The sequence below is a fragment of the Mus musculus genome, chromosome 7, assembly GCF_000001635.26.
Source record: "Mus musculus strain C57BL/6J chromosome 7, GRCm38.p6 C57BL/6J".
Taxonomy (NCBI): domain Eukaryota; kingdom Metazoa; phylum Chordata; class Mammalia; order Rodentia; family Muridae; genus Mus; species Mus musculus.
This window is the reverse complement of record NC_000073.6, coordinates 56,179,093-56,204,385: the sequence shown is the minus strand read 5'-3', so window position 1 is coordinate 56,204,385 and position 25,293 is coordinate 56,179,093. Positions and strand designations below refer to the sequence as shown.

The 25,293-nt window shown below is 40.5% G+C and overlaps 1 protein-coding gene across 4 annotated transcripts in view; it reads right to left on the bottom strand.

Annotated features, from left to right (window-relative positions):
• Positions 1 to 25,293, bottom strand: part of Herc2 (HECT and RLD domain containing E3 ubiquitin protein ligase 2) — a 181,677-nt gene that overhangs the window by 27,415 nt on the left and 128,969 nt on the right. For 3 of the 4 annotated variants that reach the window (NM_010418.2, XM_006540637.3, NM_001360080.1), the window contains exons 57-72: positions 23,206 to 23,317; positions 21,900 to 21,981; positions 21,663 to 21,806; positions 20,354 to 20,444; positions 19,903 to 20,080; positions 19,679 to 19,760; positions 19,422 to 19,593; positions 18,407 to 18,551; positions 15,600 to 15,825; positions 14,411 to 14,582; positions 13,033 to 13,219; positions 12,452 to 12,592; positions 9,985 to 10,176; positions 7,177 to 7,330; positions 2,178 to 2,285; positions 479 to 610 (exon numbers count right to left, since the gene is read on the bottom strand). In NM_010418.2, coding sequence (NP_034548.2) covers positions 479 to 610; positions 2,178 to 2,285; positions 7,177 to 7,330; positions 9,985 to 10,176; positions 12,452 to 12,592; positions 13,033 to 13,219; positions 14,411 to 14,582; positions 15,600 to 15,825; positions 18,407 to 18,551; positions 19,422 to 19,593; positions 19,679 to 19,760; positions 19,903 to 20,080; positions 20,354 to 20,444; positions 21,663 to 21,806; positions 21,900 to 21,981; positions 23,206 to 23,317 — 2,318 coding nt within the window. The remainder of the gene's footprint in view (positions 1 to 478; positions 611 to 2,177; positions 2,286 to 7,176; positions 7,331 to 9,984; positions 10,177 to 12,451; positions 12,593 to 13,032; positions 13,220 to 14,410; positions 14,583 to 15,599; positions 15,826 to 18,406; positions 18,552 to 19,421; positions 19,594 to 19,678; positions 19,761 to 19,902; positions 20,081 to 20,353; positions 20,445 to 21,662; positions 21,807 to 21,899; positions 21,982 to 23,205; positions 23,318 to 25,293) is intronic. The other variant, XM_006540639.2, reaches the window with a different exon arrangement.

Sequence of the window (25,293 nt, the reverse complement as noted above, 5' to 3'; positions counted from 1 at the left end):
CTGTGAAGAAGTCCTGCAAATGTCCCTATGTGATATGGTGGGGACCACCTCCTATGGACAAACTCACAACTCAACTCCCACTGGAACACAGAGTAAGGGAAGAACACAGCACTGCTATCCTAGAAGTCAAGCTTTTTGCTATTTTGTTGCTTGCTTGTTTTCCTGTACTGGGGATTGAACCTAGGGCTTGTGCATACTTTGCAAGCATTCTACCAGTGAGCAACTGTTTCCAACCCCGAGCCATGCTCTTCAAACTGATATTTAACTGTGAACCAAAAGCATTAAGAACCACAACCAGCATCAACTCCTAAGAGGTGAGGATGGGGCTAAGTATCTTGACAACTGGAAAGCTTAGATGGCTCTCTGTCTGATCCTCTCCCCAGGTAGGAACTCTGTTTTTTCCCATAGCAGAAGACAATCCTTAAATCACACAATGGGAAGTTTGCACTTCCTTGGGTGATAATCACAGCCCTCTTACCTGCAGCTGGCATGATGGGATAAACTGTGAAGCGCCAGCCCCACCCATTCACAGACCCATCACTGATGAACTTCCATTTCAGCTCATCTCCAGGGATGCGAAGCTCACTCGACCAGTCAGACCATTCTCGACCTAGCAGAGGAAAGTACACACTGGAATTAAAATGACTCCACCATCTTACCAACAAGACTCCCTAGATGCAAAGCACAGCTGTTCACACCACTTCAGAAGGTCAGCAGGTTCCTTCAGCCCAAGACCTCTGAAGCTTACATTCACAGCGGGTTGAAGATATTCTACCTTTCCACAGATTTCTATTCAACCTCTGATTGAGTACTGGAGAACCTGAAGGCACACACATACACACTTCCCCAAAAGAAGCTACTACCAAATGGGGAAATGATTATGTACACAACTGGGATGCACTGTGACAACTGCAGAGAGAGCAGGCCCACACCAAGGTAGGTTCTCAAAATGCTTCTGAGTATGGCAGGTAATTAGGCAATGGCAGAAAGATCTAAAATTCCCACCAGGGGCATTTGTAAGCAATTCAGCATGACCAAGACAGGCTGTACTCAAGGAAGCAATGGAGCAACCTGGTCACACCCAAGGATCCGTGGAGCTGCATAACAGTCTCTTAAAAGAGCAGGAGATGGAGCAACTTAATGATGTAGAAGCATGAGGCAACAGCATACACGCAGCCCGCTGGACTTCCATCTCAAAGCAGTGAGACCAGCACAACTACTACTACTACTAGAACTCTTCTGACAGACATTTATCAAAATGCCATGGACATCATCACCATACCACATTAGAGCAAGGACTTATGTGACACCATGCAACACAGTCATGCTGCTTACTACATACACTATGAGTGGTTAAGACAAAGACCACATGCAGCCCACAAAACCACATCCATTTACACACTTAGTCTTTCACAGGGAAAATTTCTCAGCCTTTATAAAAGAAGATGTAGCTTAGTGGTAGAATGTTTGTCTAGCATGCACACAGACCCTGGGTTCAATACTCAGCCCAGTGAGGTGTGTATGTGTGTAGGAGGGCGAGTAACATATACACACATACATACATACACACATTCATGCATGCACATGCATACTCACACACTTTCTTCCCCTCCCCTACTAAAAAGATCTGAAGACACACACATACATGCATATCCATGCATTAACAACTCTACAATGTTCAAAGTTTTAAGCAAGTTTATTAGACCACTCTTCCTGACCTCATGGAGCGAGGCAGAGTACACAAGACCACACACTGTGCCTCCCACTATGCCTCCCATCCACTGCACATTCTGTCCACCCTCTAGACACAGCAGTCCATGAGCCAAACCCTTACTATCAGCCAGGCCAGAATTCCTTTAAGCTCTGTAGTATGCCAACAATGCTATGTAGGCCCCAGTACTCTCACACACCTATGGTTCCCCAACTACCAGGGCACCTCTCACGCCAGACACTCAATAACCCTCTCTGATAGTAGGAAGCACACATCACACAGATCATATCTTATTCAAAGTACTGGAAAGAGGAAAACAAAACCTACTGTTTCACAACTCATTACCTTGCTATACCTTCCTTAAAGTTCCCATGGAATGAAGCACCAGTATCCTGTCTTATGCTAACAACTCCTTCTATGGAGCACAAGTGAGGAGGACTGTCCCTACTTGCCCTCCCTTCTTCACCTGACCGCACCGACACAATCCTGTTGACACCATCCATGACAGTGAGAGGATCGTGGCGCCTCTCTGTGGAGCACTGCCGGTCAAACTCCACCCTGAGTCCTTCTGCACCTGGAGTATAAGCAAGCAGAAAACACAGTGGAAACTCCAGAGAGCAAGTGAAAGTCACCGTTCAGCAAAGCAGGAAGAGTGAGACCAGAACTGCATGTAGGAGCTGGGGAAGAACCAGCACCAAAATCACAGCCTGAGGCTGGCCATCTTGCCCAGCTCTAGCCCCCAACAGAAGGCTCTGCCCATGGACTAAACGGCCAGAGAACCACCCCACGGGGCTGAGCTGTTCTGTTCTCTCACCTCCACAACACCTTCCATGCTGCAATTCTATCACCTGACCAACCATATTATGATGCCTCGAAGACAGTGCTAAGGGTGACCTTGAATGGCCCCCTAAGACTGTCATGGTTTGAATACACTTGGCCCAGGAGTGGCACTATTTGGAGGTGTGGCCTTGTTGGAGTAGGTGTGGCCTTGTTGGAGTAGGTGTATGAGGGTGTGGCTGCCTGGAAGCCGGTCTTCTCCTAGCAGCCTTCAGATAAAGATGTAGTTCTCTCAGCATCTCCTGCACCATGACTCCTGGACACTGCCATGATGATAATGGACTGAATCTCTGAATCTGTAAGGCAGCCCCAATTAAATGTTGTCCTTATAAGAGTTGCCTTGGTCATGGTGTCTCTTCACAGCAGTAAAACCCCAAGACGAACTGTAACTTACAAAGTTGGTTACCCATTTGGTACTATGAGAGGTGGGCAGGGCCTGAAGTTATTAGGAGTGTGCCCATGGAAAGGACTGGGAGACTGTGGCTCCTTCCTGTCTCTTTGCTTCTTGGCTGTGAGGTGAGTGATTTGTGCTACACTCCCATGTATTCCCACAACATGCTGCTTTGTGCAAACGACGTGCTGCAACCTCCATAACTGCAAGGCAGAATAAACCCCTACATTTTATAAGCTACCTTAAGTATTTTGTTATAATGATGGAAAGGTGGGTAACACAATCGCATTGTATGAACTTTTGATTTACAGCCAAATCTGATGTAAACTGTGGGTTGACATTATAACTAGGGACAGACTTGTGAGACTGCCCCCTTTGGGTATTCTAGTAGTGGCAGAACTTAGCTGACTTGCTGGACACCCAGCTGGTATTTACTGAGAATTGCTTAGTGTAGAGACACTGTGCATTTCTTCATGGAGGACTGACAGCTCTGACTAATTTTTAGAGACATATGTGAATGTTGTGTAAGGGGACATAAGAAGTGAGTGGGAGGAAAACAAATTATACTGGACTGGCTCAGAAGGTCTGGACTTACTAAGAAATTAGTAAATTTGGAACATATATTTTATTAGTAGATGGGTATGAAGTTGAGAAACAGAAGAGGAAGATAATCACATGATTTTTATTTAAGATCCAGGTAGAAATACTTCTTGTTCAATTTTTATTGCATGTGTGTGAGCATTATTTGTATGCATGTGTAGTTAATTGTCTGTATAGAGGACAAAGCAGATGCTGGTCTTCAGGCACTGTCTACTATGGTTTCCCTGGCCTCATCAATTCAGCTCGGCTGGTTGGCCAATGAGTTCCTAAGATCCGTCTGCCTCTGTCCCCACTGGCTCGAGCCCGGTGGGCCCACTTATTTACATGGGCTGGGGACTGACTTAGGCCCTCAGGAAGACACTGCAGCACTTTACTTTTCCAGCTGCCACTTTAGTTTTTAAGTTTCCTTTTCAGGTTTTTTGTTTGTTTGTTCTGCTGGTTTTGGTTGGGTTTTCTTGTTGTTGCTGTTTGTTTGTTTTTGAGACAGGGTCTCACTATGTAGCTCTAGATATCCCTAAACTCACTATATAGACCAGGCTGGCCTCAAATTCACATAATCTACCTGACTCTGCCTCCTGAGTGCTGGAATTAAAAGCATGCACTACTATACCCCGCCTGTTTTTTGTGGTTTTGAGACAAAGTCTCACTTTGTAGTCCTGCCTGCCTGGAACTCACAAGATTCATAGGCCTGCCTCTGCCTCCTCAGTGCTGGGATTAATGGCTTGTGCTACCACGAACATCACTGTTTTTACAATTTATCATGAAAGTGCAACATATTAAAATTAAAACTAGACAAAAAAATAATACTTTTTCAAGCCCTACCTCATTCTGAAAGTTCAATACTATGTTCGACACATTTAAAATGAACAAAATAAAGTATTAAAAATTACTATTAGAAAAAAACAAAGTTTGGAGTCATACCCCAATAGATAATGAACACTGGCCAGAAAGGTTCCACGTACCACTATGACTGCCACCATCACCTCAAAACAATAGACAGAAAGACACAAGACAAAAAGGAGCAACAGATAAAAATTAGAAAACCAAAATATATAAGTGTTAAAATTCACAAACAACTTACAATGTAAAAAAAGTCCAAAATGAAGACTTAAACCAGAAAAAGAAGATTCAAAATATACAACAGAGTCCCAAGGAAGGAAATAGCCAGCACTGAACCCAAGACACCCAACACAGAGATATCACAATGCCCTGAAAAGAAAACTAAGTTAGGGGGAGAGCATCACAAACTGATTCAAGAAAATGCTCTGAAAGAACACCCTGTATCTGTAAATAGTACCTAGAGTGACTAAAGTAAACATATATTCTAATACATTTTTTTACTGCAGAAAAGCACAATAACTTAAAAAAAGTAAACAATAGCTTGCTCACACTACTACATATGAGTAAGTGATCCAAGAGCTTAACAGCAGAAAGGCAACCTTTCAAGTTTAAATGGCACACCTCTAGAGGACAAGGCTGACCCAGGAGCTACAGAGGAGTTCACTGCATGCTCAGACAAAAGGCTGAGGAGAGAACATTTAATACAGTAGAACTAAGGCTACAGAACCTAAAAGAAGCTGTTATAACTAAAGCTACTGCAGTGGATAAAAGAGTTCAAACAAAGACTAGCAAGATATGAAGAAAGAAGAGATTCTGTCACGTTTTGTTTCTAGTAACTGACTATCAGTAACAGATATCCCAATCTGTTCAGGATCTAACATGAAAAAAGAGATGCAGATCTGATGGAACAAGAGTAGTAAACACTGTGCATTTTACAGTTGCAGGCCATAAGAAAGTCAGACATGGTATTCGTCTATCTATCAAGTTCATTTCTGTCACTGAAGATGTTTAGAAATAGAGGCACCAAGTCTCTTAGCACCAAGGTGTGATCTTGACACCATGGCAATTCTAGGCAGAAGGCAAACACACAAGACAACCCTAGAATTCTGTGCCACTGCAGACTGCATGGGAGCTACCAACAAACCACCAGAACCATTTTGCAAGCCATGTTGTCAACGAGTTCTTAATGACATAAACACACAAATACTACACAGGCACTTTGGAAAAGTGACAGGGGAAGGAATGATTCATTCCCCTAAAACACAGTAAACGTAAGGAAAGAATCAAGCCCGCATCCTGCCTCTTTCATGTAGACACTATCCCTAGGTAGTCATCTTAAAAGGTGGGAGACAAGTCCTTTCTGAAGTATTCTAATTAAAAAAAAAAAACAATTCAATTAAAACAATACTACTTGTCAACCCTCTTCCCCCAATGAATCAATAATCTTGGTGCTGAGCAGCAACAACAGCTAACATTTTAAGGAGCACTGTGTAGACAGTAGGTGCTTTACTGAGGTGGCAGAAATCAACAGTTTGCCAAGTGGATGAAACAAGGGCACCCTGAATCAGAAGGACCAGGCTGAGGAACACGCTGAATTGTGGGCATGTACAAAAGTAGATCTGGTTCAAAGAGGCTAAGCCTCTTGACTGTCTCAACAGATAAACCATGTAGGAGGTGAAAGGAACAGTGAGGGGGATGGGAGGAGGAAACTAAAATTGTACAATTGAGGAACAGAGGCTGCCAAATTGTACGACAGAGGTGCTCAACATCAGGATGACTTTACTTCACAGAATGTGGGGGCCGCTTCCAAAAAGTTGGTCAGCTGACTCTAGACCTAGGTCTTAGTGAAGGCTCATTGACCTGATAGTTGAATCATTAAATTTTTATTTGGTATATGTTCCAGTTAGGTCCAGCTATCAACTTAACAAAGCCTAAAGTCACCAAATGAAATTCCAATTGAGCATCAGATTGTCCTGACTGCTGACTGATGTGAGAGGCCAAGCTCACTGTGGACAGCACCATCCAAGATGCAGATGTAAGATGTAAGAACAGTATTAGTGTAGAAGAAGCCTGACACTTTACAACTGTTACCATGCATCATCATTCACACAAAAGTCAGTGATTGTGTGTAACTATCCACTCAGCTTTTATCTGTGCAGAATGCCAGGGCCAGGAAGCGGGAGTGGGTGGGTTGGGGAACAGGGCAGGGTGAGGAGATGGGGGGCTTTGGGGATAGCATTTGAAATGTAAATGAAGAAAATATCTAATAAAAAATGCCAAAGAAAAGAAAAGAGAAGAGAAGAGAAGAGAAGAGAAGAGAAGAGAAGAGAAGAGAAAAGAAAAGAAAAGAAAAGAAAAGAAAAGAAAAGAAAAGAAAAGAAAAGAAAGAAAAGAAAAGCAAGGCAAGGCCTAGAAACAGCACAGTAGCCAGGTCTGGGATATATAAGAAAGCTAGTGGAGCACAAGCAAGTGAGCAAATCCACGCTATGGTTTCTCCTTTAGTTCTTCATTGAATTTCCACCCCAACTTCCCTCAATATAGATTGTGACATGGAGGTAAAGTCAAATAAACCCTTTCCTTTCAAGCTGCTTTTGGTATTGATTGATTGGTGTTTACCACAGCAGCAGAAAGCAAACTAGTACAGTGTAGCTTCTGTGTTGCATTGTATTTTACAAAAAATAATCCTATTCTCTTATTTTTCATGAATAGGAAATGACTATTCCCATGGAAGTGGCTACAAAACAGCCCTTCTACAGACAGCGGACCTTGCAGCCCTTCCCAGGGCTGGTCCACATACCTGGTATCTTCACTGTACCACTGGTGGAGGTGTCGTCTGTATAGGGATGGCTACTCTCTACCACCACAGGCTGGGAGGAAAGACGGCCACTCTGTGAGTCTGTGGCCACATCTTCTAACTCGGTGACACAGAGCTCCAACAGCATGTCTGCCACCTAGAGAGGAATAGAAACATGAGTGAATGCCACCCCTGGGTCATTCATGCCCTACCCATGCTCATCCAGCTCTGTGCTTTTCTACAGGGAAAGGGCTGCAGAGTGAAGGACTTGGAGGAAAAAAAAAACAGAACAAACAACAACCAATACCCCACCAAGCTAAGGGGCTGGGGAAATGACTCAATAGTATGCAAGTATGTGGACCTGACTTTAGATCACCAGAGCCCATGTAAAAAGCCAGGTATAGCAATGCACGCCTGCATTCCCAGTGCCTAGGAAGCAAAGACAGGCGGGGGGTTTCCTATCTTTCCAATCTATCACTGAGCTCTAGGCTGAGTAAGAGGTAGTGTCTCAAAACACACAAATGGAAAACAAATCAAGGAGGACACCTGACCTTGACTTCTGGCCTCAACACAAGCAAGTGTGTATGTGTGTCCATAAACAGATATACAAATACACACACACACACACACACACACACACACACACACACACACACACACGAGAAAGAAAGGAAGAAAGAAGTGAAAGAAGGAAGGAAACTGAGTTAAGAAACAAAGGTTTTATTTTAGACCTGGTTTTCTTACACATAAAATCAAGGCACAGTAAAGGTACTATGAGAATTAAAATTATCCACAGGAAAGCATTTGGAAGGAGCCTCACAAAAAACACACTCAGTTAAGGCCAATTCGTAAACTGAAACACCAGTGATAATAACAGTCTCATCTATACCTGGACAAGATTACTTCTTGGTGAGAAAAGTCAGCCTAGGGGACAAAAATATCATGAGAAAGAGCAAAAATTTGATAATAATGACCAAGATTCTAGAAAGCAGCGTGAGTCAAGTTGGGTCAAAGGGCAGGAACCAGGAACAACCAATCCTCTCAGGCCCATCTATGGCAGAGGGAGTATCTTAACACAGGCTCCAACATGGTTGAGCCAGATAGATGGCTCAGTTTACAAAAGTACTTGCCATGTAAGCCTGACAAACTGAGTTTGATACCTGGAGTCCATGCAAAAATAGAAAACAAGAAATTACTCTACAAACTGCTCTATGACTTCCACACATATACATGTCATGCTGCCTTTCACACACTAATAAATAAAATTTAAAAATTAAAAAGACATGAATAAGAGCAATATTGTCAGTCCCCAAATTTAATATACAAAGAAAAATCCCACTTTCTGTTTTCCAGGATTATTCTCCTCTATTTCCCTCATGTTTAGATTACAATTTAGTTTAATAAAGTTACATTAGTGACAAAGTGATATCACTGCCACACAGGCACAGTTATATAAATTAATTTACGAATCCCAAATATTACATAAGGATAAGACATCAAGTATCCATCTCACCTCTGCAAGGACAATTTAAAGATGATTGCAACTGTTAGCCTGAGCAACTGAGTCAAATTCCTAGGACCCATATAATGAAAGTAGAGAATTAATTTCTGCAGACTGCCCTCTAATCTCCACATGTGTTCCATGACACACACATAATAAATAATATACATTTTCATATACATTATAATAAAAAACTTTTAAAGAAATCATTTCAAATAAAACAAGACTGTAAATAAATCCAAATGCATATTAGAATTTAAGAGTAGAATAAATAGTTTTCAAGTCACTGGATGAATTATTTCACAAATATTGCTGGAGCCACTGCTTTGCCACATATTAAAAAAATTAAGCTGAACCACTCAATATTTTATTCTTTATATTAGGATAAAATGCAGATGGCTGAAAGTGTAAACATAATAAATGAAATCATATAGATGCTCAGGAGAAAAATTAGGAAAATTTCTTTAAAACAATGAAATGAATTATAATTATTAATGTCATGTATTTTTAGCATATTGTCAGAAGATAGACATGAAAAATATTGGCAGATTTGTATACCTAAAAATGAGAATTCTTGCATGGCAAAACAATATTGGCCAAATATCTAAAAACAAACTACAGGCAAACGTATACAGAAGGACTTATTCAGTAAAAATAAGATATACAGGGTTGGCAAGGCAGGATTTGTCTCCAAGTCTAATGACCTGAGTTCAATCCCTGTAACTATATGGACTATATCGTAGGAGAAAGAAAACAATTCCTACAAAGTGTACACATACACACACACACACACACACACACACACACACACACTGAGAGAGAGAGACAGACATACAGGGACAGACACAGACACAGAGACACAGACCCCAAACATAAGCTAAAAAGCATAATAAAACTAATGGTTTTGTTTTTAAAGAACAAGAGCTAGTGAGATGTCTCAGTGGTTAAGAGCACTTACTACTCTTGTAGGAAACCTAAGTTTAGTTCCTACCGCTTACATGGTGGCTTAGAGCCACCTGTAACTCCAATTCAAGGGGAGCCAAAACCCTCTTCTGGTCTCCTCAGGTACCATGTATGCATACATACTCAGGCAAACACTTATAAGAAACAAATCTTTTTTAAAGAAAAGATAAATCAGTCCTAGATGGATAAAAGAAACTACGGGGAGAACTGGGATACACTTTGTTTTAAAGAACAGCTTCTATACCTCTGTCCACGGAGCAAGCAGTCTAGGAAGAGACCATGTGTGAAGAACAGTGGCTCTTGCAGAGAAAGCTGGCCCCACGTAGTGTGCCTTCCCCATCACTCACCTGTGGGTAGGCAGTGCCCATGCCGGACAGCACAGCAGAAAGCACTTCCCTGCCCTTGTCTCCAGCCCTGCTGCACACTGACAGCTTGAGCAGCTCCACCACCACCCGGGTGTCATCAGGGATCAGCAGACTGGTGAACTCATCCAAGGACTGGGGCTCTGGGCCTGATGTTTTATTTTGGCTTTCAACATCCTAAATGAATTGACAATCAACAGTTAAAACAGAGAATGAAGTATGGGGAGATAAAAGTCCTGGAGCCCAAAGAACACATTAGGAATGGGGAATGAAAATTAAAACCAGACTAAGACATGATTGATCCCAATATCCAGCATCCACCAAGGAAAAATGCCTTGCTATTATGCCCAGGCAGGCAGCACACCATGTGAGTGAGAAGGACGTCATGCCACGTGAAGCCTACCCTACTCATCAGATTTCATATTACAACTTTCATCTGGATCTCTAACATATCATTCACACCATTAACCTTCCTCAGGTTCCTTGGAAAATAATGTTTTAACCTTTTTAGATAACATTTATAATTGTTTTCACTCCTTTACTACTAGGGAATAGAAGAAGGTCTGAGTGAATGTGTGCTGTGGACATGAGCACAGCCATTGCAAGCCTCAGGCTCATGGGAAAGTAGCAAACTATCACCCTCAGGAAAGTGAGGTTCAGAGGGCTTGCCTTCTGGCCCAAGCTGGTGTGTGTGCAGACAATGTCCACCATAGCTTTTTTCTCTGGAATGTTTAAGGCCTGCAGACTGCTCCCCTACAGAGACTGCTCCTGCTGAGGTTGGCTAAGTCTACATTGTCCCCCTGATCCAGCGGTATGCAATTACTCCTCCTCCTTGTTCAGCTGTGGGCAGTAACCCCTCCTCCTTACTCAATTCTATAAAATAAATACACTGAGCTTCCAGGATGCTGTGGCTCCTCCATGGACAGGGCAGTCCACTCAGTCCCAGCTTTCTGTGTTTCTGTGTGTTTGTCTTTTCTTTATTCCCTCGCTGTACCTGTCTGGTCCACACCAGGAGCCTTGCAAGGATGCAGCATTTTACTTTCCACTCTCATTGCATCAGCTAAAACATAGCCTATCTACTCACATTTTCTCCTTTTAAAAAGAAAGCCACTGCTTATTTGCTGGAAGTTGCTTCTTCATTACTGAGTCCTCTCAAGGCCCTAGTCTGTGAATGTGCCTCATCTGGGTCGGCTGCACCAGTTTGCTCACATGAGGTCAGGCAGCTACAGACGCCAGGTAAGTCATTTTATCAGTGGCACTGCAAAAGCCAGAGAGACTGTCCAAGTGCAGTATGTGCATGCATACAGAGAGAGGCCAAGAAGGGAGTGGCTGCTCTGCGCACAAAGAGATCCTGCCAATGCTTCTTTCTGTCTTCTTTAGCTCTATCTCTTACAGGAATGTTTGTTTGTTTGTTTGTTTGTGAGACAGGGCTTCTGTGTATAGTCCTGGCTGTTCTGGAGTTCACTCTGTAGATCATGTTGGCCTTGAACTTACAGGGATCCACCTCCTTCTACCTCCCAAATTCTAGAATTAAAGGCATGCACCAACACCACCCAGAAATCCTTTAGAAATTTATTTTAAATCTTAATTTTTTAAATCACACAGATACGGCTTCTAATCTACCATTTTACCAGGATATCTTGTTTCTCTGTCTGTCTGCCTGCCTATATCTATCTGTCTCTGTTATTGTTACAAAGAAGCAAAAGTATGTGGTGCAGATATCCTGATATGTGCACTAAAGATCATCATAGGATGGTGGGCTTTAAATACTATCTCAGAGCCTCAGTCACAAAATGCCCAGTATGTGGGAAGAACCAATAGTACAAAATATCCAAGACAAGGGTATAATTTACAGGCAGGAGGCCTTAGACTAGGGACTGGCAGAAAGCAGAGTCCAGTCACAGAACTCTCTCATCTAGGTGGATACTCACATAGCAAGTTCACTGACAACCCTGCACACTGGCGCAAGACACATCCACACATCTGCGAGAGGGCACTGAGTAAGGTTAGAACTCCTTGTTTCATCTTACTGATCTCTAAGTTTTACTTTTTATTATTAACATTTTCATTCAGCAGTTGTGATTTTTAACTTGTATCTCAATGAAAAAGGCTTTTATGGCCACCTTTTATTTTTCTATACCTTCTCTATAACTTTCTCAAAAACTTACAAATCTCTAGCATTTTCCTTCTCACTCAGACTTTCCTTTCTGCCACTTTTCCTTTATCTTCATTTCCCTACTTAAATGATAATACACCTAATTTTTAAAAAGAAAAATCTGTAAACTGTATTTTTTCCAACTAGATTACTAATGCCACTGTCTTTGAACTTTACAGAGAGCTTCTGTGACTAATATAGGAGATACAGCATGTTCTAGCTCTAAATATGACTCCTAACTTTTGAGTACATTTAAGGCTATTTTTCATTTGAAGTCAAAGAAGAATGTTTCCTGACCTCTTTGGTTTTAGTCATGGTTTCTGCAATGATGCTGGCAGCTCCTGGGTCATCTGTCACTGGGATAAATGGGCGAGAGGAGGCTGAGGGAGCAGACGGTGTCACTGCAGAGGGGGTCACAGCATCCTCAGAGGAGACGATCTGATTGGAGAATACATGAGAGGAAACGTTTAAGAAGTTCAGCTATATGGCACACAGAAACTACTTAAAGCACTTTGGAATGATCCAGTGCTCATATCACCTAGCAACCCTAGTGAGCCAAAACAGCCCATAAGAACAGCAAGACCACAAGTTAGACTGTACAGAGTTTACAGCTCTCTAAGGAGTCTTTTCCCAAACAGTTAACAAATTCACTTTCTGACTTTTTACGTTTCAGAATTCTACGGGATGACTTTTTAAAAGAGTAAATCTATTTTCATTTCAACACTAAGAAATCTCTTTAAATGGAACATGCTTTACTAAGTCAAGCTCAAAATCAGATAGCGGACACAAAATGAGGTGACAGAAGAAGTACGGTTCCCTAGATAAAGAAAAGCCACCTTTCCCTTCAAATTCAATGTTGCTTTAAGATTCCCTTTTACCTCTCTCTTTTCTTGCCACAGATTTGGACTCAGTCTGTCCTCAAGGTCAGCAGCTAGCGTGCTGTCCTCCATATGCATGGGACTGGCCATGGCTGACACATCAGAGGCAGGCGCTGACGAGGAGAATGAGGGGCATTCCACTGGGGCGAGCATGCCGGCTGGCATCAAGGCTCCAACCACTGCATCTCTATCAGAACACAAAGTCAGGGTTGTGGTGATCCACCCTCTCATCTGGGTACCATATGAAGCAGCAGGATAGGTCAAGTGCTCACTAAGAGTATGTCTTCATTTGTATAGAATACATACAAATGAGTTTCAGAAACTACTGTGCATTACTAACCAGGTAGCCAACCGCTCTAAGCTAAAATATATACCCCAATCTTTTTTATAGACATAAGACATACAGTAGCATTTCAGTCCACAATGGATTATATATATTAAACTATGACTTTATAGGACTATATCAACTAGAAAGGCCCCAGTGAGCTTAGTTTACAGGCATATGCTCCTTATAACCTTAATATAATGTGTTTCTGGGAATACAGCCTCATTGTTACACTACACAGCAAGCACATGATAATACTTAAGCAACAAGTACAAGAGTATCTAATCTAAAGCCAGAGCACCTGTTGGGTTGCTGTTGGAACTTGAGGAATAGACGATGTTTAATAACAAGTTGATATAATAATCAGCAAATTAACTCTCCCCTCCATGTCTGTTTTAGGTATCGCTCTTACGCTATATAAGCACAACTATCAGATCCACATCCAGGACACATTAAGTAATTGATTAACTCACTTAAGTTTTGCTATGGTTTGGACCTTCTCCAAAAGACCATGTGGTAAAGTCCTACCACCCAGCTATCACTACTGGGAGGTGGTGGGGCTTGTAAGAGACAGAGTCTAGTGGGTGTCCCTGCGTCAGCAGAACATGTCACTGAGGGGACTGGAACCTTCTGACTTGCTCTGCCTCAGCATCCCACCATGATACCAGAGGCCAAAGATAGAAAAGTGACTAAAACAGGCTCCGAGACCACAGCAACAAATGAGTATGTAAGACAGCAAGTGAATCAAAGAATAATCTTTTAAACATCACCATACATTATCAACTCATTCTTTCTCTTCTTTCATACTGATACAGAATTATCAAAAAACTGAAAACATCCTTAAGATTGATTTTCTGATTCATATTTCAATAGTCAGTTGGATTTTATTATAAAATGCCAAGATCCTAGAAATCCCCAGTGAAGGTATGTGACTTGCAACTCATAGCACTTAACACGGTAACAACATTCATGTAAACATCTGGACAACTAAAATATTACAAAGCCATGAAGTTTACATAATGGCAGGATTTACAAGCCAACACAGCAGCCTACCTGGCATACATGATCTGCAGTGCTGTAAGGATGTGAGATAAGGCCTGCTGCTTGGCCAGGTTTCCTTCCAGTGACAGGAGGATCTTGGCAAGAGAAGGGCGATTAGGCTTACAGTTATTTGCACCACTAATCTTATTGCTGGAAGAAGAAGAATCAGCATCCGAAGGGACACCTGAAATAGGGAAACAAAAATCGAAGATGTTTTTAAAATCAGAGATTGCTCTTTTTCTCTAGTTTGAGCATTTATGTTATTTTGAAAAAAAGAAACCACAACTGCACTTTGATATTTATGAAGCGCCTGCTCACATCATCTAGGCTGAAAACCCGGTAATTCAAAATACATTGGGAGTTCTCAAAAGGCTCTCTCCTTGGCAGCCAAAATCTCAGCACAGATAGGGGAGGGGCTCAAGAAGTTCTTCCCACTGTTGAACTTAGGAATGAAAGAATTTGTTTTGCTTATACTTCAAAATCATAGTCCATCACAGTAAGAATGCAGGCTGGAACCTGAAAGCAGGAACTGATGCAGACCCCATGGAGGAACATTGCTTAACAGCTTATTCCTCGTGGCTTACTCAGCATGCAGTCTTATATACCCCAGGACCATCTACCCAGAGTTGCCACCACCCTCAGTGAATTAGACTTGTTGGATTGGGTTGCAGTATCAGGCATGTACTTCAGTGCACAGGGCCCTGGGTTTGATGCCCAAAACTAGAACCCCAAAGGATGGAAAGACAAATTCAGTACACCGCCATCTAGGAAACTTGGATAAGAAGCATGTACTGATCTAGAGGGCAGCCTCTGTCCCAGAGACATGAGTAGAAATGGTGTAGAGTAGCGTTTTTAACTACATTCAGCCTCAATATCTACTTTCCTGTTTTCAGCTTTACTAATATCTGTTCTTACCTTCATTAGTTCCCATTTTGTGCATGTTTTAGGTTTATTTTGATTTACTAAGATGAATGCAATAAAGTCTTTCTTTTTTAATGTATACTTTTATGAATTTACCTCTTAGTATTTCTTTAGACTTATTTAGATTTATTAATATCACATGATATTAATAAATCAGAAACACTGATTTATTAATATCATACGATAACATTGGTATCATTGCACTACTAAATTTTAACAAGTATGACAATGAAGAAAATTGACATAAAAACTTGCACAACATTTATAAATTGTGTGTTACCTAAGTAAGAAGCACCTAGCGGGTCTCTTGCAGTCTGGAAGAGGACAGGCTCATGGACAGATGGTGTAGCTACATCCACTGTTGTCCATGCTACACTATGTGATGACCCACAAGCCACTCGCGTGATCTTCTGGCCTTCCAGGCCTTGCACAAGGGTTGGCTTTCTGTTAACTGTGGTTGTGCCATTGCCTTGTTGGCCATGGTCATTGTCCCCCCAAGCATACACCTGTTAAGGGGTAAAGAATTTATGTTTTTCAAATTCACATAATTTTTAAACACTTACTTGAAAATGTATATAACACATGTCATAGTACTTGAAAGAATTAGACTCTTAAAGATAAAAATCACATACAATGTATCCAGAGAACATGAGTACATACAGTTCTGAGGGAAAATCAACTATGAAAATGCTTCCCAATAACTATAAATACTTAGTATTATTCTAATTATTTTTTTGGATGGGGGTATGCAGGGCACATCCTTGCTTTGACTAAGTGCAATAACTCTGCCACACCATAAATTATAAAGGAAAAATAAAAATATCATGCTCATTTTTTCAAGTAATTTGCTTTTTAAGTTTTATAGTCATAAAGAATAATTCACTTCTGACTAAGCAATAATATCCTAATTTCACTTTCATATACCAAATTTAAAATATGGCTCGATGGGCTAGTAATAGTATATTCTTATCAAAGCAACAAAATTAGTAATATATATCAAACACTGTGTATTTCAAAAATAAAGTGGATGTAACTTCTCTCATGAAGGTACAGCCTCCCGTTGTGTAGGTTCAGCCTCTATCATGCATCAGGTTTTTCGGCAGTAGAAACTGCTAATAGCTTAGAGGCAGGAGTAACTTTCAATGATAATTTTTATACTCCAGCATGGACTTCAGAATGGAGAGAGATCTGCAAAGGCCCCAACCCAACTTGTGCTGACAATATATCAGTAAACAAGGTGAACACCACTCTAACAGATCTCCAATATTAGGCTGGTACAAAACAGATTACAGTTTTGAATCATACATTTTAAATCATGTAAGTAGGTCAAAAGAAGTATTTATTAATCAAAATGGAAACCATTATAATCAACAAATTCATTTTTGCCAATGAGAAATACGTTTCTTTCTACAAAAGTCTAAGCTTCAGGATTTGACAAACTCTTAGAAAATATTTTCCATATCCCACTGGTTATGGAAAGTATTTCCCCTGTAAGATGTTTGGAACAGTGGCAGATGAATGGTGAGAGGTCTGGTGCATATGGTGGATGAGGCAAAAGGTCACAGCCCAACTAGTTTAAACTCTGATTCACTGCTTGAACCTGTGGCTCATGCTATTTACTTACTGAGCATCCTCAGAAGATGCAAAGATTTGGGCAAGATTCTGAAAGCAGTAATGGGTCAGACGAGCAGCAAACCATCAACAATGACCATGGCCTTTTCAGGCTTTACTCTGTGCAATTTTTTTTTTTTGGAAAGTGTTTTTGGAGTTTCTTCTCTGTCCAACTACCAAGCACATCACAGCTGCTTGTTCTATACTATCCACTTTTCATGGCATAGCACAATCTAATCAAAAAACAGTTCTAGGGGGCTGGAGAGATGGCTCAGCAGTTAAGAGCACTGACTACTCTTCTGAAGGGACCTGAGTTCAAATCCGAGCAACCACATGGTGGCTCAAAACCATCCGTAACGAGATCTGGTGCCCTCTTCTGGAGTGTCTGAAGACAGCTACAGTGTACTTACATATTAAAAAACAAAACAAAACAAAAACAAACAAACAAAAAAACAGTTCTATTGTTCATAAATTAAGAGAAGATGACAATGCAAAACTTTCCAATTTGCACCAAATACTGAGTGACTGTTGAATGGTCCAAGCTGAGCTAGCTGGCAATATCCTATGTAGTCCTATGAACCACCCTCCATGACTCTTTGTCACTTGGTCATTGTCAGCTCCTGATGTTCGGCCACTATGCTTCCCACCTTGAAGGCTTTCCTCTCAAAATATCTAGAGCCAGAACTGCATTGTCTATTGTTAACAGTTCCTGGGTCAGACACATTGCTGATTTTGTGAATTGTTGCCATTGCTTTATGACTCACTTTAAACTTAAGAAAGTCACTCAAATTTGGTTTTTGGGGTTTTTTTTTTTTTTTTTTGGTCTAATATCATTTCAATAGTTTAATATAAAGACAAGTAATAAGTCATTAAGAAAAATAACCTCAAAAAACAAACAAACAAAAACCCACATATTGAGAAATGTGCATTAAAGTGATGCATAATAGGGGCTGTAAAGATGACTCAAGAAGTAAAAGTCCTTGTGGCCATGACTAGGAACCTAGTTCAATCTCCAAGACTCACATGGTACAAGGAAAGAACAAACTCCACAAAGATGTCCTCTTTGTGCACACATACACACAGATGGACAGACAAAAACATACTCATAAATAATTATTAAAAATAATAAACCATTTACTTAAGAATATATTTCAGTATCAAATAGCAAATTTCAATAATTGCATTGCAACAACCTAATATTAAAACTCATTCAAGCATCTCAGGAGTTTAGAGGTACTTTTTGTTTTTATTTTCTTGGTGTAGCATGCAAAAATATGGCCCAGGCTGGCCTGCAACCCACTAATGTAACCTAGGTCAGCCTTCAACTAGCTATCCTCCTGCTCCAGACTTCCAAATGCTGGGATTATAGACATATACCAGCATACCCATCTGATTACTCCAGTTTTGACAAGATAAGGGGTGTAGCCCAATGAGCACTCCAAGAGGGCACCTTACCACAGGCCACTAGAGCCTTACCTGCCCTGAGTCTGTGACTGCTAGGCAATGCAGGGCTCCAACTGCCACATGCACAATCTTTTTCCCTCTCAGTCCTTCCACCACCTGTGGCTTGCGCACATGGACATCAGAGCCATGGCCCAGTCTGAAGTAGTCGCCCTTCCCCCTGAGAAGAAAGCAACATGTCATTACATGGTTCCAGTTTGGCAATGCTATACAAGGAGACTTTCACTGCCATACATCTTCTAGAAAGGAGTGATGATGTCATACATAGTACTCAAGGTCCTCTAACTCTACATGCCATATCCAAATTAACTCATGAACTTGGCCAGTAAGATCTTTCATGCTGTAACATGTCTTACAATAGCTCAGTTACTATAGATTTCATTGTTTAAAACAAATAAAAAAGAATAGACAGCACTGCAAACTCCCCTCCCAAGTGCTGTGTGGTATGTATTTCCCAGTTGCTAATTGCCTGACATGCCATCCAAGAATGGTCTGGGCATTCAGCTCTTCACATTTTTTAAATAAAGACAGCTTTCTCTCTCTCTCTCTCTCTCTCTCTCTCTCTCTCTCTCTCTCTCTCTCTCTCTCATACACACACACACAGAGAGAGAGGGGAGGGAGAGAGAGAGAGAGAGAGAGAGAGAGGAGAGGAGAGGAGAGAGAGAGAGAGGAGAGGAGAGGAGAGAGAGAGAGAGAGAGAGAGAGAGAGAGAGAGGACAGAGAGAAATTTTCTGAGGGCCAAATGTTTTGCTCTCCTTATTTCACATAGCTTCCAGAAACACAAAATTTTTTTTCAAACCTATTTAAACCTCATGGAAACTGGTTTAAAACTTCTCTAGATTTCTTTACAAAAACACTGTAAGATCTTTCTGTAATATCATCAGTAATCACAATTCAACAATACAGATTTTCTTTTTCTATATAATGATGCCAAATGAGTAAGGAAGAAAGTTTTACAAGCAGCCTAGGCTGTGCACAAGGCTTGCCACACACTCCACATTTGGCAATAACACTGAGGAAGTTCACGTACCACGTCCACACCACTCCTGACTTGGTGAGTGCCAAGGAAAACTGAGCTCCACACTCAATCTGGCACACCCCCTGGCCATTTAGTCTCTCAATGTTCTGGGGAATATTACAGCCTTCACTTCCTCCTCGGCCCAATTTTCCAAAATCACCATCACCCCAAGAAAACACCAAACCTAGGTTTAAAAAATAAATACCTCGGGTAAATAGTTCGTAACATTCATACCCGGCCAGAAACCTACCATCACAACCAGCTCTTACCTTCATCGGTCAGAGCCAGTGTCTGTGCATCTCTGCTTCCACACGCAACCTGGATTACTCGGTGACCAAGAAGGACTTTTACCTACTCAATGACAAATTTAAAACAGAATGAAGCATGGGAACTGAGAAAACAAAGTCAATAACGTTCAAGTCTTTAAAAACCTAGACTTAAGGCTTATCTTTGCTATATATTATTTAAAAGCAATAAAAATGTGTATACTCACCATTTTGGGCTTCAGCTGTGTTGTATTATCCCCATGTCCCAATCGGCCATACTCTCCAAGGCCCCAAGTGTACAGTTCCCCACTGGATGTCAGGGCTGCACTATGAGAACTCCCGCAGGCTATGTCCCTGATACGCTTGGTTTTCAGAGCCTCTATGAGCCTTGGCTTGTCACAGTTCCTAAGGTAAGAGTAAACACTCCTCATCAAACGTCTTTTCACAGAGGTGGCCCATCTTTGGTCAACAAAAAATATATGTATACATCACTCTAACTATCAAACCTTAAAAGAGTATGTAAAATCACAACATATCTAATCCAGGTTTTAAAAAATTTAATATTTATTTTAATAAATAAATTATAACATTAATTTTCTGCAAAATAACTGAAAATACACTATTATTACTACTTAATAGTTCCCTGTTAATGGGTGAGATTGAAGAAAGAAATCTTACATTCTGCTGAAGTGTCCAAGTTTCCCATCATCACCTTCACCCCATGAAAACACCTTCCCATCCACGGTTAAGGCTGTAGCATGCCGGCCACCTGCAACATTCATGCAGGGGAAGGCTGTCAAAGGTTTTTCCTACCCATTCTGCTTGGAATATAGCATGTTCTCAATGTGTATGTATTGACTAAATGAATAAACAGAATTATCACCATAGTTATCATACAAGCTATATAAGTGACATATATGTAAAATAAATGGACTTTTAGTAAATTAAAAATTGTTAAAATATTTTACCTACAAAGAAGCAGCAAAATAATAGTGACTGTTAATGGGGCTTCTGTTGCTTTTAGTATATAAGAAGTCAATCCTTAGATAAAAAATAAAAAATGAGCACATGCTAATTAGTCAGACTGTCATCACAAATAGCACTGTGCCCCATCAGCGGGACTATTTAGACCAACCATTTTGAAAGCACACACAGCTTATGCTCTTCCCAGGCACTGAGCCCAATGATCTGCCTCAGGTTATAGGAATGAGCTTTAGCTATCCAGTCAAGGCTCTACAAACTCTTTGAGTGTCAGGGCATTGCAGCAAATGAGGCTCCTAACACCCAGCATTCACTTTCTACTCTTTATCCCCAACAGAAGACCCCATATTATCAGGGACAACAACTTCTACTCTAGAGAGGTGCTGCATGGGCTAGAGTATTATAGCCACCTTCCCACAGAGAGGCCAGAAGAGCCAAAGTTCTTCACAGGTAGATGCCTTATAGATGGGCCCAGACCCTAACCCTAGAGCAGTGGTTCTCAACCTTCCTAATGCTACTACCCTTTAATACAATTTTTCATGTTTTGGTGACCCACAACCATAAAACTATTTCATAACTGTAATTTTGCTGCTAAGTCAAAATGTAAATATCTGACCTGCAGAATATCTGATATGTGACCCCCTCAAGGTGTTGTGACCCACAGATTGAGAACCACTGCTCTAGAGGTTAACAGAGTAGAAAAGTAAATTCTTGTTTTGTATAAGCTACTACCATTTAAATTGTCTGTTAATCATATCCTATCCAGTATGGGCATGAATTGAGCTTGGTATCTAGAGTTTAGTTCCATTCCTTAGGAACCTAGCATAGTACTTCAGAAAAATATTCAGCAAAGCCAAACTGAAACTGAAGGACAGCAATGAACTCATTTGAAAAATATCTTTCTCATCACTGAAGATTCATATAGGACACTTCAGGAAGTTACTGAAGGGCCTTAATCACTTGAAGGAGCAAAAGCTTATGAGGAACTGCTCACTGATGTACATACCTGAGTGAACTGCTACCTTCTTGACCACGTAGCTGCTGAGGGCTGTAATCTGCCGAGGAATAGGAACCGTCCCACTGGACATACCCAGACCTAGGCGGCCATTTGTGGCTTCTCCACAAGAATACACCTTCCCTTCCACAGTCACTGCAAGAACAGTCAAAACAAGTGTCACTTTTCAGAACATAAAAGCTATTATGTGTGCCAAACATAATTTTTCCAATATTAGAATTATCATACCTGCAAACAAGCTCTTAGAACCACCAGCCACCTGAACCACATTCAGGGCAGACAGAGTCTCAGAGAATGAAGGAACCTTTATCTAGAATAGGATATTTAAAACAAACAAAGGAAAAAGATAGTGTTTAAACATTGTAAATCATAAGTGATCTTACCAGATAATATAGAGAACAGCTGTTAGTTTCTAATTACCTTAGCCACAGGAGTCCTTACCTCTTACATATACGTGCTAAAGCATTTTAAAGATGAAAGAATACTATTAGATTGACTTAAATTGGATTTGCAAGGTAGACAAACAATTAGACCAGGAGCTGGGAAGATGATTCAGTCCAGGGCTTGCCACACAGGCACAAGGATTTGAGTTCAATTCCCAGAGTCTATATAAAAGAGCCAGTCATGGTTTACAATCTCAATGCTGGGGAACAAATGTAGCTAGACCTCTTGAAACTTGCTGGTTAGCCAACCTAGCCTAATCAGTGAGTCTGGTGTATGAAGAGACCCTGTCTCAAAAAAACAAAGATAACGGTGAGAGAGGGGCATGACTAAAGATGTTATCACAGAATACTAAAAAGAGCAGATTTCATCTGATGGAGTTATCTCCAAATACTAAAATATGGAGTTAATTGGTTTGGGGACTTAAGATATTATACAATGAATTCAATCCTAGTTCCAATGTATTATCTGTTATAGTTATTTTTATTGTGGGGGATCTTACCTTTTTTTGTTAAGTAAATACAAATTAGCCTCCAACAGAATTATTTATGAAATGAAGTGCAAGCATGGGAGCTGTCATACGACTTTTCCTTGGAACTCAAGACTTAGTAGTAGTAAGTCTCTACCCATGAGCCACGCCACGATGACAAGTGTGCACATCCATGTGCATTTTTACCAGTTATCTGTGTTCACAAAGCGTCATTTCCATAAAGACTATTCTACCTCAAATATCCAGTAAGCAAAAGTCACAACTAATTCATCTTTATACCACTATGGCATTTACACATTATTGTCTAAGTATTTTATTGTACTGAAGGCAAGATACAATTATAAACTATAGTTTTACCTATACATTGTCAAATCATTTCACATGTTTTAGTTTATGCTCCAGCCTTTTAGGTAGGTAGAATACAACTATATCTAAACAATAGAGACTTCTCACAAACTCAATTTGACAATGTGTATTACTGTTGAAAACTGAGTTTCCTAAACCACATTTAGAAAATACATCCTTAAAGAGTCTGACTCCTGCTGGGACTCAGACAAAAGCAACAGTAAGCATTCACATCAGCTACAGGGCATAAATAAGTACCTTCGAGCCTTTAAGGCCACCAAGCTGGTCCTTGTCATTCAGTCCCCACACAAACACTTTGGTTCTTATTGTAGCTGTTGATTCCAACCCTGGAGTCTTCTTTCTAATAAGACTAGACAAAAAAACAAAAGTAGAAACAAAGCTTACTCAAAATAAAGCATTTAAAACACAAAGAGCACCTCCAAGTATTAGCACATTCTAGTCACTCTTAGGAACTCTTACAAGATTTGCTTTAACACAATAAACCCCCCAATTTGTATGAGTAAGTGTTCCATGAGACCAACACTTATATAAACGTAGGTGAAAATTGTAGATTATAACTGTATCGTACCTTCACTACAACAAATATATATATACACAAACACACACACACACACACACACACACACACATACATATACATATATATATATTACTTTGTTTTGGTTTTGTCCATTTGTTTGTTTGTTTTTGAGATAGGATCTCAGTATGTAATCCTGTCTGGCATAGAATATGTAGTCCAGTCTAGCATGGACTTCCCTAGGTAGACTGGGCTGTTCTGAGATCTGTGTGCCTCTGCCTCCTGAGTGCTAGGATAATAAGTGTGCATTGCCATACCCAGCAACATGTTATCTTTTAATAGCAAAATTTATATTTTAGCCTTTTATTGATGGAGAACATTCTGATATCAAATCAATTGGCCATTCCTCCACGATAAGATTCTATGAGACAAAACTCCTATGATCCAGTGCATATCTGCTTACTTCTTAAACACAAGTAAATATTCAATGCTTCACTGGCTCAAGACAAGTCCTACTTGTCAACAGGGTACACAGTAAACAGAACCCAAATGGACCTGTGGAGCCACTGGGGAAAAGTCCTAACAGAGTCTACCTAGAAGTATGCCATGTGGCATTTGGGGGACATGGGTGGGGTACTGTATGTAGATACGTGTGTGGTCATTTTATTTCTCAAAGAAAAAAATTAAACAGATTTAACTACATGATATTGGGGTTCTTCTGATATAGACACACATCGGGCAATTTGCTACTTTCTTCCTTTATAGTCTCTGTCTACAACACAAGCTACAACGCCTGGCCACTGGCCCACTAGGTTAGAGATTCTGCCATCCTCTCATTCTTGAGTTGCTACCTACTTTGCTGAACCCATCTCCTGGCCTGCCCTCTATGGTAGGAAACTCAATCAAAATCAGACACAGCATTAGTTCTCAACTTGCTAAAAGTCTCATAGTGCACGGGACAGTGTTAAGATTTTCTCAGCTGGTATTTTGAGGCCAAGAGCTAAGCCCTGCTCCCCCACCCCCTTTTAAACTTGTTTTTAGATCTATTTTTTACAAGAATGGAAGATTTTGGGTTCTAGAAACTACCCTTTATATAGACTTGAGGTTTTTTTTTTTTTAATGTTATATAAGAATAAATATTTGCTTTAGGAGATCAAAACACATTGGTATGGGAATATACTGTAGAAAAGCTGACTAATCTAATAAAAGGCAAAGTAGGCAAATTAATGTACAAGGTACCAGATTATCATATAATAGATTTTTGGTCGAAATGTGGCTGAGAAGCAAGAGCTGACATTCAGAAAGTTCAAGGAATGGTACCATGTTAAGTACTGAATGGTCAGCTAATCATCATCACTATGTACACATGCAACTTGGGAGCTGGCTTTAAGACAAACTGCTTAGACTGTTAATTAATCCAGATACTATTAGCTAATTAATAGTATTATTTAGAAATTTCAAGATGTATCCAAATGTCAATTTTCCTGTTAGTGCATTCAATCGTTTAAAAAACAACAACAACTCATCACTAAGCCATTGATTACCTCGCATATATAATAAATATACTAATTAGACCTGCCCAATTCATTTTAGTGGCCACTAAATGAGAAGGTATTAATCTACAATTCTCACATATACTGTAGAGAAGCTAGTATAGACATATAGTACTTCTTTTCATCTTCTTTGAAGAAGTTTAAAATAAGGCAGGACAACTTCTAAAACTAATACCACAGACCCTGAAAGAATGTGGCTCACCCACAGTTGCTGGCCCACTCATGACTAAAAGCATGTATTGTGCAGTAATGCAG